Source organism: Hipposideros armiger, unplaced genomic scaffold, assembly GCF_001890085.2.
Source record: "Hipposideros armiger isolate ML-2016 unplaced genomic scaffold, ASM189008v1 scaffold_106, whole genome shotgun sequence".
Taxonomy (NCBI): domain Eukaryota; kingdom Metazoa; phylum Chordata; class Mammalia; order Chiroptera; family Hipposideridae; genus Hipposideros; species Hipposideros armiger.
Window position 1 is genome coordinate 2,165,481 of NW_017731456.1, and position 16,491 is coordinate 2,181,971.

The window sequence follows — 16,491 nt, forward strand, 5'->3', positions numbered from 1 at the left end:
AGCATAATGTCATCAATGTAATGGACCAGTGTGATATCTTATTGAAGGGAAAGTTCCCTGCAGACTGAATGATGATATAAAGCTGAAGAGCTGATACACCCCTGAGGGAAGACAGTGAAGGTGTACTGTTGGCCTGGCCAGCTGAAAGCAGATGGCATCTGGTGGTTTTTATCAACAGTTATTGAAAAAGACTGTATTAATAGCTACACACCAGGTACCAGGGAATGTGTTAATTTGCTCAGGCAATGAAACCCAATCTGGAACAGCAGCTGCACATTGGAGTCACCACCTGGTTAAATTTACAATAATTCAGTTATTCTCCAAGATTCATGTTTTCTATACAAGCCAAATACGTAAGTTGAATGGGGGATGTGGTGGGAATCACAACTCCTGCACCTTTCAAGTCCTTGGCAGTACAATTAATTTCTAAAATCCCTGCAGAAATTTGATATTGCTTTGGTTTACTATTTTCATAGGTAGAGGCAGCTCTAGTGGCTTCCATTTAGCTATTTTCTCCCATAATAACCCACACTCCACAGGTCAAGGATCAAATGCGGGGATTCTGCCAGTTGCTGGATATTTCTCTTCCAAGTCTGCATTCTGGAACAGGGGAAATAACCACAGGCTGGTCTCACTGACCCACTGGGACCCACTGAAACGGACCTGAGCTAAAACTCCACTGATCACCTTACCTCTCTAAGTCCTTACTCTCTGACTAGTGGACCACAGTGATGTTTTGGGTCTCCTGGAATAAGTGTCAGTTCAGAGCCACTGTCCAGTAATCCCTGAAATTTCTGATTATTTCATTTTCCCCAAATGCAGTCACTCTAATAAAAGGCTGTAGGTTCTTTCGGAAAAAAAATATTAAGAGTATACATTTTTGGCAGTGTAGTGGAATGCCTTCTCAAATGGACACAGCCTCCTCTTCATTCAAAGAGTTCTGGGTCTATAAACTGGCTCAAGTCTAGGAATTGGTTGAGGGGCTATGACTTTGTTTTGGTGTTTCAAGTTAGATTTATGTTCACATGACTTAGAACTCTTCTGCTTATACAGATCAAGTAAGAATTTAGGAAGTCTCTTTTATGGGCTGAATTGTATCTCCCCAAAATTCCTATACTGAAATCCTAGCCCCCAGATCTCAGGATGTAATGGTATTTGGAGACAAAGGCTTTAGAGAGGTGATTAAGTTACTCTAAGGCCATTAGTACGGATCCTAATCCAATATGACTGGTATCCTTTAAGAAGAGACAATTTAGACACACTGAGAGACACAAGAGATGCACACACACAGAGAAAAGACCATGTACAGATGCAGCAAGACAGAGGCCATATGCAAGCCAAGAAGAAAGGCCTCAGAGGAAAACAAACATGCCGGCACCTTCATCTAGGACTTCCTGCCTCCAGAACTGTGAGAAAGTAAATTTATATTGTTTAGCCACCCAGTTTGTGGTATTGTTATGGCAGCCCTAGCAGACTAATACACCACCTACTTATTTCTCTTCTGGGGACATTATGATCAACTAGCCAATGCCATGGGTCTCTAAGAGTCAGACTCTTCTGGTTACTGCTTTGTCCATTATAGTAACCATACCTATCTTTTCTGGGTGATTAAGTGCTGCCACATAGTGCCTGCCATCCCAGGACCCAATTATCCTTATCATATCAAGGATCCCAGCTCAGTGGCAACTGCCCCACTGTAATTTTTGACCTACAGAGAAGAGTGACCACAGAGTTCATCAAGAATGCTGGGACTCCCTCTCACAAACTTATTCCTCACAATTGTGGTGAAAAGTGTGTTATCTGGACCCTCCCCAAGTGGGTGATCAGGTCATCATGATAAATCCACTCTAACAATCCAGTGCCCCTAAGTCTTTGGATATCTTTCTCTATAGTACACCAAAGTGGTTCTGATATTTTAGCTTCATTTAATGAAGGCCATATTTTAATCCATTATCAGCAAATCACACACACACAAAAAAAACACACCAAGAAAAAAAATCTTATTAGAGCCATTTTTAATCCCTTGAGCTACAACACTGACTCCAGGATCTCTGTTTAGTGGACCCATGTCAATACATTTGGCCTAATCTGACTTTATATTCCTTCCATCATTATCCTATACCCTTGATACCAATTTCCACATATATTCCCCAGATTTCTTTCTGCCTGTATAAATTGGAAAAATTATCAATTATCCAAGAAGTTGTAACAACCCAAAATGTGTATGTGCCTAACAACCTCAAAATATATAAAACAAAAAACAATAGCTCTAAAAGGAGAAACAAATAAATCCTCAATTATAGTTGAAGAATTCAACACTCCTCTCTTGACAATTGATAGAACAAGTAGGTAGAAAATCAGTAAGGATACAGATGACCTGAGCATCACTATCAAGTTGACCTAAATGATATTTATAAAACACTCCATCCAAAAACACCAGAATACATATTCTCCTGAAGTGCCATAGCATATTCTTTAAGACAGACCACATTATGGGCCATAAAATAACTTTAATAATTATGTAAAAGAATAGAAATCATACAAAATATACTCTCAGACCACAATGCAATTAAATTAGAAATAACAAAAAGATAGCTAGAAAATCCCAAAATATTTGAATATTAAACAACACATTTATAAATAACACATGGGTCAATGAAGAAGTCTCAAGAGAAATTTAAAATATTTTAATGAAATGAAAATACAACATATCAAATTTTATGAGATTCAGCTAAAGCATGCTTAGAGGGCATGTATTAGAAAAGAAGTTAAATATATGTCTGACATAGGATCCACCCGTTATTTTGCCAGCTAATAAAAGTACATAATGTAAAGTTACACTTATATATAATTCTAGAAAATGCAAGTTAATCCATATAGGGGTATGAAGCAAATTGGTGATTTCTTACGGTGGGGAGCAGTGAGGAGGAATAGGGGAAAAAAAGGGTTATAAAGAAGGTGAAGAAACACTGGAGGGTGATGAATACATTCATTATCATTATATGTAATTGCATATATTCACTGATTGTGGTGATGGGTCAAAGCTTATTGGATACTTTAAATATGTGAAGTATATATTGTATGTCACTTGTACATCAACAAAGCTGTTAAAAAAATAACAGTGGTATACCACTCTTTAAATGAATCCAAAATAATATAAACACCACAGCACTTTTTAATTTTGAGAAAATTTATATTTTATTGATATGCATACATTTTAGCTGTATAGTTTGATGAGTTTTGATAAATGTGTATACACTCAGGTAACCAACACCCCAATCAAGACAGAGAACATATCTATCAACCATAAAAGTTACTTTGTACTACTTTCCAGTCAAACCCTACCCACCATCAGCAAATACTGGTTGGATTTCTATCACCTCCGATTAGTTTTGTCTGTGATAGGCTATATATAAATGAGTTTGTTGTATGTATTCTTTTGTGTCTGGCTTCTTTCACCCGACAATGATTTTGAGATTCATCAAAGTTATTATGTACATAAGTAGTTCGTTCATTTTTAGAGTGAGTAGTGCTCCATTATTTGTTTACACATTGACGTAACTGTCAATAGACATCTGGGCTGTTTCCAGTTTTTGGCTATTATGAATCAAGCTGCTATGAATATTCTTATACAAGTATTCTTTGTGGACATTTGTTTTCTTTTTAAGGGGTAAATATCCAGGAACAGGATTATCGTGTCATTGGATGGATCTATATTTAACATTTAAAAAAATTTCCCAATGGACTTCCAACATGGTTGTGTAATTTTACACTTTCACAGCAACATATAAAAAACCCAGTAACCTCATATTCTTGCTAACACTTGTGTTGTCAGTCTTTTTAATTTTAGCCATTCCAGTTAGTACACAGTGGCATTTTGTTATGGTCTTAATTTGCATTTCCTTGATGACTAATTCAAGTTCAGCACCTTGTTAGGTGTCTACTGGACATTCATGTATGTTTTTGTGAACTTTCTGTTTAAACCTTTTACCTATTTTCCATTACACTGTTTATCTTCTTTTTATTAATCTGTAAGCATCCTTTATATATTCCAAATATAAGTCTTTGGTCAGATGTATGTATTGTAAACATATTCTTCTAGTCTGTTGTTTGCATTTTTTCCCCCTTAACAGTGTTATTCAAAGAGTAGACATTTAACTATCTGAAAAGTCTTATCAATTTTTTTTTATATATCTTGGAATTTTTGTGTATTAAGTAATCCTTTCTTATGATAAGATCATAAAAATTTTCTCTTTTACCTTCTTCTAGGACTTTATAGTTTAAAATTTTACATTTAAATTTGTGGTTCAGTCTGAGTTAATTTATATATGAGATAGGGGTTGAAGTTCATTTTTCACCCCATATAGATATCCAATTTTTTTCAGCATAAAATCAGCCTTCTTTTACTGAATCACCTCAGCATGTTTGTCAAAAAATCAATTGATCAGCTAGGCCTGTATTAATTTATGGACCTACTATTCCATTTGAGTCATCCGTATGTCTGTCCTTAGACAAATGCCACACTGCCTTGATTACTATAGCTTTAAAGTAAGTCACTTGTAATCAAGTAGGGTAAGTCCTTCAACTCCATTCTTCTGTTTCAAAATTGACTTGGTTATTTCTTGGTCCTTTGCTTTGCCATATAAAATTTAGAACCATCTTGTCAATTTAGTTATCTTCAAAGAAATTTAAAATGGTGGGAAATATCTCTTACCTTTACTCACGTTTTTCAATTCTAGCACTCTTCATAGAGTAGATCCTAATTTCAGCTATTATTTTCCATCAGCCTGAAGAACTTCCTTGAACACGTCTTGCAATGCTGGTTTGCTGGTGACACAGTCTCTCAGCTTTTGTTTTTCTGAACATTTTATTTCACCTTGATTTCTGAAGAATATTTTGTCTAGGTATAGACTTTTTCAGCACAGTAAAAATGTCATTGCTTTGTTTTCGGGCTTCTGATAAGAAATAGGGGGTTATTCACTTTCTTCCCTGGGACAACTTTTTTTGGGGGGCAACTTTTATTGTTTTTTGACATATTACTTATTGATGTGCCTCAGTGTGTTTATCTTGCTTTGGTTACTCTGAACTTCTTATAATTGTTGGTTTAAATTTTTCATGTATGAAAAACTTTAATCTACTCTTTCTTCAAATATTTTCCTGCTTCCCCTCTTCTCTTTTCTACTACTACAATTCCAATTACACATACTCGTATGTCTATCATAACACTGATACAAACCCCATCAAGAACTTTACAGAAAAAGAAAATTCCAGAAAAATGTGCTGCATGAACCTAGTTACAAAAATTCTTAACAGAGTATCAGAAAGTTGAATTCACCAATACATAAAAAGGAAAAAACAACATAACCAAGTGAGGTTTAACCAGACGGATTCAGTTTGTCTTAACATTTGAAAATCAAGCAATAAAATTGGCCACATTTACAGGTGAAAGAGGAAAATTATATGACCATTTTAATAGGTGTAGAAAAATATTTGAACAAAATTGAACAATCATTTATCTTTTAAAATGTCTAGCAAACTAGAAAAAGAAGAAAATTTCCTCAAATCAATAAAATACATCTATAAAAAAACTATATCTAATATTATATTTAACAGTGAAATATTGAATACTTTCACACTAAGTTCAGGAACAGGGCAAAGAAATCTGCAACTCTGTGGCAGGCAAAGATTTCTTAGAGAGGACATGGAAAGCATTAACTACAAAAGAAAAAGCTGATAGATAAGACTTCATCAAAATTAAAAACTTCTGCTTATCAAAAGACAAATATATTGGCAAGCCAATGACTTACAGAAGATAGTTGCAATGTAACTTTCAAAGAGCTTATATCCAGAATATATAAAAGTAAGCGACTACAACTTGGTTTAAAAAAAAAAAAAAGACAACTCTCATCCCAATAAACTTTAATTAAAATAAATAAATACATAAAAAAAGACAACTCAATTTTAAAATAGGCAAAGTTCTTGGCCAAACATTACACAAAAGATATACAAATTACAAAAAGAAAACACATGAATAAGTACTCAACACGATTAGTCTTTAGGACATTAAAAACATTGCCAACATCAGGTGTTATCAAGAATGTGGAGCAACTGTTATTCTTCTACATTGCTTGTGGGATTGTAAAATGGTACAAGTACTTTGGAAAGGTATTTTGCAGTTTCTAAAAAAGTTAAACATTCATCTATCCAATGACCCAATATATGCCATACCCAAGAGAAATTAAAACATACGTCCACCAAAAGACACACAAAAATGATCACTGCAAGGTTTATTTATAATAATCACAAACTGGAAACAGTTCAGGCATCCATCAATAGGTGACTTAATATACAAATCATTACAATATATTCATAAAATGGAACACCACTCAGGGAAAACATGAACTACTTATATACGCATCAACCTAGAATTCAAAAACATTATGTTGGGTGAAAGAAGCCAGACACAAAAGAGTACTTACTATATGAATCCACTTGCATGATATACCAAAGCAGTTAATCTATGGTGAGAGAAATCAGGTTAATGTCTTCTATGGGGGGTAAAGTTTAACTGGAAAACAGCACAAGAGAAAGTATGGGACTGATGGACATATTCTCTATGTCAATTAGGGTATTAGTTACACAGACTTATATATTTTTAAAATGTATCAAGCTATACAGTTAAAATATCTGTATTCCATTGTATGTAAATCTTACCTCATTAAATTTTTTCTTATGGTATTTCCATTTCTTAGATACATTTAAAGAAGTGATCTACCAATAGTTTTCTTTTTAAAATATCAAAATGAACAATATTTAGTAAATTTCAACCTTATAACTCTGAACAGACACTTCTCCCAAGAAGACATACAGTCAACAGATATATAAAAAGATGCTTAACTTCACTACTATTAGGGAAATGCAAATCGAAACCACATTGAGATTCTACCTCACACCTGTTAGAATGGCTATCATCAAGAAGACAAGTAATAACAAGTGTTGGAAAGGCTGTGGAGAAAAAGGAACCCTCATGCACTGTTGGTGGGAATGTAAATTGGTGCAGCCACTGTGGAAAACAGTATGGAGGTTCCTCAAAAAATTGAGAATAGAATTACCATACGACCCAGCAATCCCTCTTTTGGGTATCTATCCAAAAAATCTGAAAACATTTACCTTTATGTACATAAAGATATATGTACTCCTATGTTCATTGCACCATTATTGCACCATTACTCACAGTGGCCAAGATATGGAAACAACTGAAATGTCCTTTGATACATGATTGGATAAAGAAGATGTGGTACATATACACAAAGAAATACTATCTGCTATAAGAAAAGATGAAATACTGCCATTTGCAACAACATGGATGGATCTTGAGATTATCATGCTGAGCGAAATAAGTCAGACAGAAAAAGTTGAGAACCATATGATTTCACTCATATGTGGGATATAAAACTGAAAGCAATGAAGGAACAAGACAAACAAACAAAAACCAAAAACGCATAGACACAGACAACAGTTTAGTGGGTACCAGAGGGTAAAGGGGTAGGGAGGCAGTAGAAGAGGGTAAAGGGGGTCAAATATATGGTGATGGAAGGAGAACTGACTTTGGGTGGTAAATGCACAATGCAATATATAGATGATATACTACAGAATTGTACTCTTGAAACCTATTTAATTTTACTAACCAATTTCACCCCAATAAATTCAACAATAAATAAATATAAGATGAAAAGTTTACATATATGATGAAAAATTTTAAATATCAACTTAATATGAGAGTAGGAGCATAGTATTTCATTGTTTTCTATTTTATTTTGTAACCTAATTTTTTTGCTGTAGGCATACAGAAGTTCAATTTTGACTTGAAGGATCAAGATTTCATGAAGTAGTTTTCCCTTATCCATACATGAAAACTGCGACTGCAGTAGGCAAAGATGGGATGGGTACAAGGGAGGACTGTCAAGCATATCCTAACTAAGGTTACTAAGGCAGGAACATTTAGGTTCTGTTTGGGGATTATCAGATAAGTCTAATATAGCTAATTTTTAGTTGTCTCTGAAGTAACACAATGAGATAAAGTAGTCTGTGGTTAGATTGCAAATATCTTTGTATGATACATGTGAAGTTTGTAATTTATTCTAGGCAATGGGAAGGTACAGAGCACTTTTTTAGCAGTTAAATGCCATATTCAAACCTGTGTTCATGATACATCAGCATGCTAGGATGGTAGAGTGGAAAAAGACCTGGAATGGGATCAAAAGATTTTGGTTGAATGCCTAGCTTTGTCATAGACTATGTAACCTTAGAAAGTTTCTATAGCCTTCATTTTCTTCATTCAAATATTGGAAGGTTGAATTAGATCATCTCTAGGATCCTTCAAAATATACTGAGAACATATGAGATGGGATTTGTAGCAATGAGAATGGGAAGCATGTCCCTGCAATACAATTAGGGAGAGGTAACAAAAGCCAGAACCTGGAACATGTCAATGGAAATGGAAAAGAAAGTTTGAATATGAAAGTATAATTTAATGCAGAAATAAGAAAACCATAGATGCTTACAAAGTTTTGACTCTCAGGGACTACCTCTTGCTGTGGGCTCTCTAGTCTAGACTCTAGTGCTACTCACATCTTTCATGCCGAAAGCTACGTATATAAATGTATCTTCTGATAAGTGATAACCCAGTCTGGAGATTACATTTAGAAATAATTAACAACACCATTTAATTTTTTAAATTATTTGAGTTTGTTTAAATGTGAGTTTTAAAAAATACCTTTTAAAACAGGAAGCTGACGATAAGCTGCAAGTTTTGGCTGAAATATATTTTCCATTAGAACTCGTTCCATAAAAAATAAGTCCTGATGGAACTTTTCAGATTTGAATATTGCATCTGAGTGGTCTTCTTCATCATCATGCATTTTAGCAAGAATTACATTTTCTATATCCATCAGAGAACTAGCTTCACTATCTGTAAAATACAAAATGATACAATGATAATATAATCCAAATATTAGATGACTCACACATTCTAAGTATTTTAAAATGACAATTTTGTCATTACTATTTGTTTTTTTCCAGTATTCAACAACTTCAGTAGACACTTATTGAATATATTTTATGTTTCAAGCACATGCAAGATACATATATATTATTACATTTGGAATTCTTAGCTACCTAAAAATGTACTGTTTTTCATAAGGTAAGCAATGACAACCTCATGAGATAATTTTTATCTCTATACATTTTTATTCCAATTACAATAAGAATATCAGTGTTCAGATATAGGTCTGATCTGATTATTGCTTTATAAGAAAATTATATCAGTGTTGATTTTTTATTGATGCTATAATAAATTATCAAAAAGTTAGTGGATTAAAAACATGAAAATGTATTATCTTAGAGTTCAAAACACTGGGTATAAGGATGCTCAATGAACTCAGGGAAACCATATGTGAACTTAGTGAGAACTTACACAAAGAAATAGAAACCATAAAAAAGAACCAGTCAGAAATAGTAATACAATAACTAAAATGAAGAATACATTAGATAGAATTAACAGTAGATTAGGTGGAGCAGAGGATCGAGTCAGCGATTTGGAAAACAAGGTAGCAAAAAACATTCAATTAGAATAGCAAAAAGAAAAAAGAATTTTAAAAATGAGGATAGTTTAAGGGACCTTTGGGACAACATCAAGTGTAACAACAATTGCATCATAGGGGTACCTAAATGAGAAGAGAGAGGTCAAGGAATTGAAAACCTACCTGAAGAAATAATGATGGAAAACTTCCCTAACCTGGTTAAGGAAATAGACATACACATCCAGGTAGAGCAGAGAGTCCCAAAAAAGATGAACCCAAAGAGGCCCACACCAAAATACATCATTGTTAAAATGACAAAGCTTAAAGACAAAGAGAGAATCTTAAAAGCAGCAAGAGAAAGGCAGTAGTTACCTACAAAGGAGCCCCCAAAAGACTGTCAGCTGATTTCTCAACAGAAACTTTGCAGGCAAGAAGGGATTGGCATGAAATATTCAAAGTAATGCAAAGTAAGGACCTACAACCAAGACTACTCTACCCAGCAAGGCTATTGTTTAAAATTGAAGGACAGATAAAGAGCTTCCCAGACAAGAAAAAGCTAAAGGAGTTCATCACCACCAAACCAGTATTACAAGAAATGTTAAAGGAACTTCTTTAAGAAGGGGGGGGGAAGTACATAAATATGAATAATAAAATGGCAACAACTAGGTACATCTCAATAATCACTTTAAATGTAAATGGATTAAATGCTCCAATCAAAAGACACAGGGTAGCTGAATGACTACAAAGACAAGAAGCTTACATATGCTGCCTACAAGATACTCACTTCAGATGGAAAGACACACACAGACTAAAAGTAAAGGGATGGAAAAAGATATTTGATGAAAATGAAAATGAAAAGAAGCTGAGGTAGAAATACTTATAGCAGATAAAATAGACTTTAAACCAAAGGCAAAGAACTAGAGACAAAGAAGGACATTTCATATACAGTAGCCAAGATATGAAAGCAACCCAAATGTTCATCAATAGACAACTGGATAATGAAGATGTGGTTCATATATACAACAGAAAATTATTGGGCCATAAAAAGAATGAACTCTTTACAATTTGTGACAACCTGGATGGAGCTAGAGGATATTATGCTAAGTGAAATAAGTCAGAGAAAGACAAATACTCTATGATCTCCCTTATATGTGGAATCCAAAAAAACATAATAAACAAATAAGCAAAACAGAAACAAACTCAGATACAGAAAACAAGCTGATGGTTGCCAGATGGAAGGGGAGTTAAGAGGCTGGATGCAAAAGGTGAAGAGAGTAAGAAGTACAAATTGGCAGTTACAAAATAGTCATGGGAATGTAAAGTACAGCATAAGGATTATAGTTAACAATATTGTAATAACTATGTATGGTGCCAGGTAGATACTAGACTTATTGAAGGGGATTACTTCATAAGTTATATAGACATCTAATCACTATGCTATACACCTGAAACCATTGAATGTTAACTGTAATTGAATAAATTTTTAAAAAAAATTTTGAAGACTGATAGAACTGAAAGGAGAAACAGACACATCCAAGATTTGATAAAATGACGAGACAGAAAATCACCAAGGATATAAAAGAACTCAAGAACACCACCAACCGAAAACATCTAATTGATATTTATATAACATTCGATCCAATGACAGTCAAATATATATTCTTCTTAAGTGCCCTTGAAACATAAACCATGATAGGTCATATTGTGGACCATAAAACAAAATTTAACACATTGAAATGAAGAGAAATCACAGTGTTTTCTAACCACAATGGAATACAACTAGAAATCAATAATTAAAAGATAATAGAAAAATCTCCAAACATGTAGAATCTCTAAAACACACCTCTAAATAATCTATGGGTCAAAAAGAAAGTCTCAAGGAAAATTTTAAAAACTATATTTATTTAATGAAAATCAAAACAACATATTAAAATTTGGGTGACAAAGTTGAAGCAGTGCTGAGGGAAAAATTTACAGCACTAAATGTATATTTGAAAAGGGGAAAGTGTCAAATCAATAATCTAGGCTCCTAACTCAAGAACCTAAAAATGAAAAGCAAAATAAACTGAAAGCTATCAGATAGAAGGAAATAGAAAAGATGTGAACAGAAGTCAATGTAACTGGAAACAGAAAACCAGAAAAAAATCAGAGAAACAGATAGCTGGTTCTTTGAGAAGATCAATAAAATTAACAAACCTCGAGCAAAACAGACAAAGATAAAAAGAAAAGACACAAAATACTAAACTCAAGAATGAAATAGGAGATACTACAAACCCTGAGGATATCAAAAGAATAATAAAGGAATACACCAAATAACTCTATATACATAAACTTGACAACTTAGATGAAATGAAGCAATTATTCCATAAATATGAACTACTACAACTTATCCAATATAATATAATTTCAAATTTAAAGAAATTGAATTTGTAATTGTAAAAACTCCCTCCCAAAAAATCTCCAGGAGCAGATGGTTTTACTGGAGAAGTCTACCAAACTTTTAAGGAAGAATAAACACCAATTCTACATAATCTTTTTCAGGAAACAGAAGTTGAAGGAAAACTTTCTAATTCAATTTATGAAGTTAGTATTTCAAAACCAGACAAAGAAAGTACAAAAGAAGATACAGGGCCAGCCAAGTGGCTCAGTTGGTTAAGAGCACGAGCTCTGAGCAACAGGGTCGCCGGTTCAATACCCATGTAGGCCAGTGAGCTGTGCCAGAGCTGAGCTGCCAACAGGTGGCAAGATGGCTCAGCTGGTGAGAATCCATGCTCCTAACAACAAGGTTGCCGGTTCGACTCCCACATGGGATGGTGGGCTATGCCCACCCACAACTAAGATTGAACATGGCACTTTGAGCTGAGCAACCGCGAGCTGCTGACGGGTGGCTGGATGGTGACTGAACTTGGAGCTGAGCTAGCTGCGCCCTCCACAACTAAGATTGAAGGACAACAACTTGGCTGGTCCCCTTCCTCAATTCCCCAAAACTGTTCCCCTTCCCCAATAAAATCTTTAAAAAAAAGAAGATACAGACCAATATCCCTCATGCATATAAACACCAAAATTCTTAATAAAATCCCTCATGAATATAGACACAAAAATATTTTTCATGTTCCACCAGAAATATTATAATTGCTAAAAAAGAATTTATTAAAAATGTCATGTGAAAATCTCATGAAAAAAATAGAAATAAATGAAAATTTACTTTTTTCTATAGTACTTCCTGGCCCTCTTTGGTCCCGATCTTTAGAAGCTATGCTTGCTCTACCACTTGAATCAACTATAGATTGTTTTTCTGGTAGAGATGAAAGTTCCAGGGCGCTATAAGAATCATACAAATCCCAAGCAGTAGACATTATACCTAAATAAAGAGACAGACAGGTAAAAATTACTTTACACCAAATTCTAATATTTTAGTTTATACATAACTAGTCACAGCAAATAGATAAGAATATCTACTGTCTCGAAAAGAAGTACTATTGTTTTACAATGGCAGGAAGTGGATAAAAATGAAAAAGAAATACATCATGAAGACACCTTAAGAGATCAATAACCATCACACTTTTAGCACCTACAAATACTTTAGTGTTTTAGTGATAATTTCAAATTATCTTCACCATCCGTTCGGATCCCTACACCTCCCCTCTATCCCAAGCTAGTATAGCATGATCCCATCAATCTGTCAGTATAGAGCTGTTGTGATATGGACTAAGACAGCCATATTCCTTTACTTATGGTTAACTTATAACATGTTCTATTCTATAAAACTTTTATTTATAATCATTTAATTCCACTTTTATCAAGAAAACTTTCCTATGTACTTATGTGAAAAGATCATATATGTTGGGAAAATGATAGACTATTCCCAAAAAATACTTGTAGTGTATTATGGTTATTAACATATCTTAAATTTTTTGTTTAAGTTATCTATGTTTATTCATGTGAGCAAATATAACAACAGTCACTAAACAAAAATTGGATAAACATTATTTATCTCCAAATTTTTTTAAAAAGCTCCCATCCCTTCATTGCTGATATAACAATGAAAGGCTTATATAATAATTATTTTATCAGTGACCACATAACAATATGTTCCTACATGGTAAACTTACTAAACTTTCAGTTAAAGTAAAGTGATTTAAAAACTATTCTTTTCCCTAAAAATAAAAACAAACTCTGGATCTAATAAATGCAACTATTTCATTGTTAGAACTTCTATTTTCATAATGTAAAATGAAGGATCTTTGGTATTTAACAAGGTTTTCAGTAAGTAGGACTGTTAACTCACATTTCATAATAACATGTCTATCTTATTGAACTTAATAGTGTCCAGCAAAGTCATACACAGAATAAATACCTTGTATATTTTGCTGAATTGCAAAGGGTATAATTTCCATGTTCATGAAGTGAAAAAACCATAGAAGTTATGTCTTTGAATATTCAATTACCTAACCTGTTTTTTCTTCCTTTAAGTGAAATTTAGTAAGTTGAGCATATAGAAATATATTGTTATATGGCACTAATAACATAATTGCTACATAAATAAATACACATGTTATAAATGAGCACTCTACAATGTTAGGGTGATTTCAAGTTGTTTCTTCTTTGAACATAAATAACATTAGTAATTTTACTTTGGGTACCATCGTTACATTTGTTCATTTGAATAAATTAATCTAAGAAATAGAAAACTGCAAACCACATTCCATAATATCATGTACAAGATGGAATAATAAATAATGAATGATTGCAACCTCCAAATTTTATACTTACACTATTAAAGAAAGCTATTTTAACTAGTATCAAAAAAGTATTCCCACCTAACTTGTGTTTTGAGCATTTCTGAGTCTAAGATATTCCTAAATAGTTTTTGTAAATTATAAAACATTGCTTCTGTCTACTGGTTTAATTCAAGAGTAACAATTGGCTACATAACATCTACAGAAAAATAATTTTACTTTTTAGCTGAGTAAAAAGACATGATCACGGTTTAAAAGAAAAGGTAAATATGACTTGTATTTCCATCACCCAAAGATAACTGCTAACATTTTGAGTATGCCCTTCCATATTCACATTTATGTATGTACTCAAATACATATGCATATTTTTTAATAAATAAGAGTTCATATTACAATACATACACTTTTATTTAAAACTGTTTATTGTAGCATAATATACATAGAAAACAAACTGGCTTTATGAAATCTAAAAAGTTGAGAATTTAACTGTATTTTCAAAAGTTAGCCAGGAACACTAATACATTTATTGAATTATCCATTTATTTGAAATGCAACTTTTATCATAAATTACTATATGTATACTGTTAGATGGGAAAAATTTTCCTCATTTTTTGGTGAATCTTTGCCAAAGGAATTCAGTACAAATTAACACCTCTGGATTATGTCCCTCATTCACTCATTACCAGGGAAAAAGAATTGACTAATCCTATAAGAGAGTTTAGAAGGATTTGTAGCTCAGCTACTGCTGGATTCTTTTGTTAGGTCTGCTCACTTGCAGAAAGCATAAATACTGGTCTGCTCTCCACTACAGAGGGTCTGTGCTCAGCTGTGCCAATTACTGTTGATAAGATCTGTTCAGGAGGGAAGAAATAGCAAGTCTACTTAGCTACAGCTTTAAGGCTACATTTTTCAATTAACTTTTTCAATGAAGTAAAATGAACAGAGCCTGAAGGACCTGTGGGACTCAGTCAGGCATACCAACATATACCTAATGGGAATTTCAGAAAGAGGGGAGAAGAGATAAAGGGACACAAAGAATATTTGAAGAAATAATGACCCTAAACTTCCCAGATTTGATAAAAGATATGCATCTGCACATCCAAGAAGCTGAGGAAACTCGAACAATGATGAACACAAAGAGATCCACAAATTTTGAAACACATTATCAAACTGTGGAAAGACAGAGAGAGAATCTTGAAAGCAGCTAGAAAAAGGTGACTCATCATGTACATGGGATCCTCAATAAGATTCCACCCAATTTCCCAGAAGAAACCATGCAGGCCAGAAGTCAGTGGGATGACATACTTAAGGCACTAAAAGAAAACAAACAAACAAACAAACAAACAAACAAACAAAAAACCCTGTCAACCAATAATTCTATATCTTTCACATAATCCTCATGAAGGAGAAATTAAATGAATAAAATTAAATTACTTTAATAAAATTTTTATTGTGAAATTTATACCATTCACTGAAAAATGTGTAACACATATATGTGTAGTGTAAAGAAAGAATTAATACCGTGTACTTATCAGCCAGAATGAGAAACTGAACATCCACAGCTGCTTAGAAGCCCCATGGACACTCTCCTATCATAGCCCTCTTCCTTCAGGCTACCTCCAACACAAGTATCCACTATTCCTTACTTTAAATAAATGGATTAAACTCTCTAATTAAAAGGCAGAAGTTGGCAGGTTTAGTTGAAAAAAACTAAACATGATCCAACTATATGCTCCCTAACAAAAGACTCACTTTAGATCCAAAGACATAAATATGTTAAAAGTGAAAGGATGTAAATAGAAAACAAAGAAAGCTGAGATGGCTTTACTAATATCAGACAAAATACATTTTAGATAAAATTGTTACAAGAGACAAAGAACCTTAGAAATTGATAAAAATGTTCTATACATAAAGAAGATATAACAATTATGAACATATATGCACTTAACAAGAGAGCCCCAAATTATACGGAGTAAATACCGACAAAATTGAAGGGAGAAATAGTCAGTTCTACAATGAGAGTTGGAATTTCAATACCACACTTTCAATAATGGACAGAACAATTAAATTATCAACAAGAAAATAAAGGACTTGAATAAGAGTATTAACGAGATATAACAGACATATACAAACAATGGCCATCCCAAAACAGCAGAATACACATTTTTTTC

General features: G+C 33.3%; 1 protein-coding gene across 1 annotated transcript in view; it reads right to left on the reverse strand.

Moving 5' to 3' along the window:
* DNAI4 (dynein axonemal intermediate chain 4) overlaps window positions 1–16,491 on the reverse strand; it is a 65,706-nt gene that overhangs the window by 22,810 nt on the left and 26,405 nt on the right. The window contains 2 exon segments of the mRNA XM_019646704.1: window positions 8,777–8,971; window positions 12,787–12,942. Of these exon segments, the coding sequence (XP_019502249.1) occupies window positions 8,777–8,971; window positions 12,787–12,942 (351 nt within the window).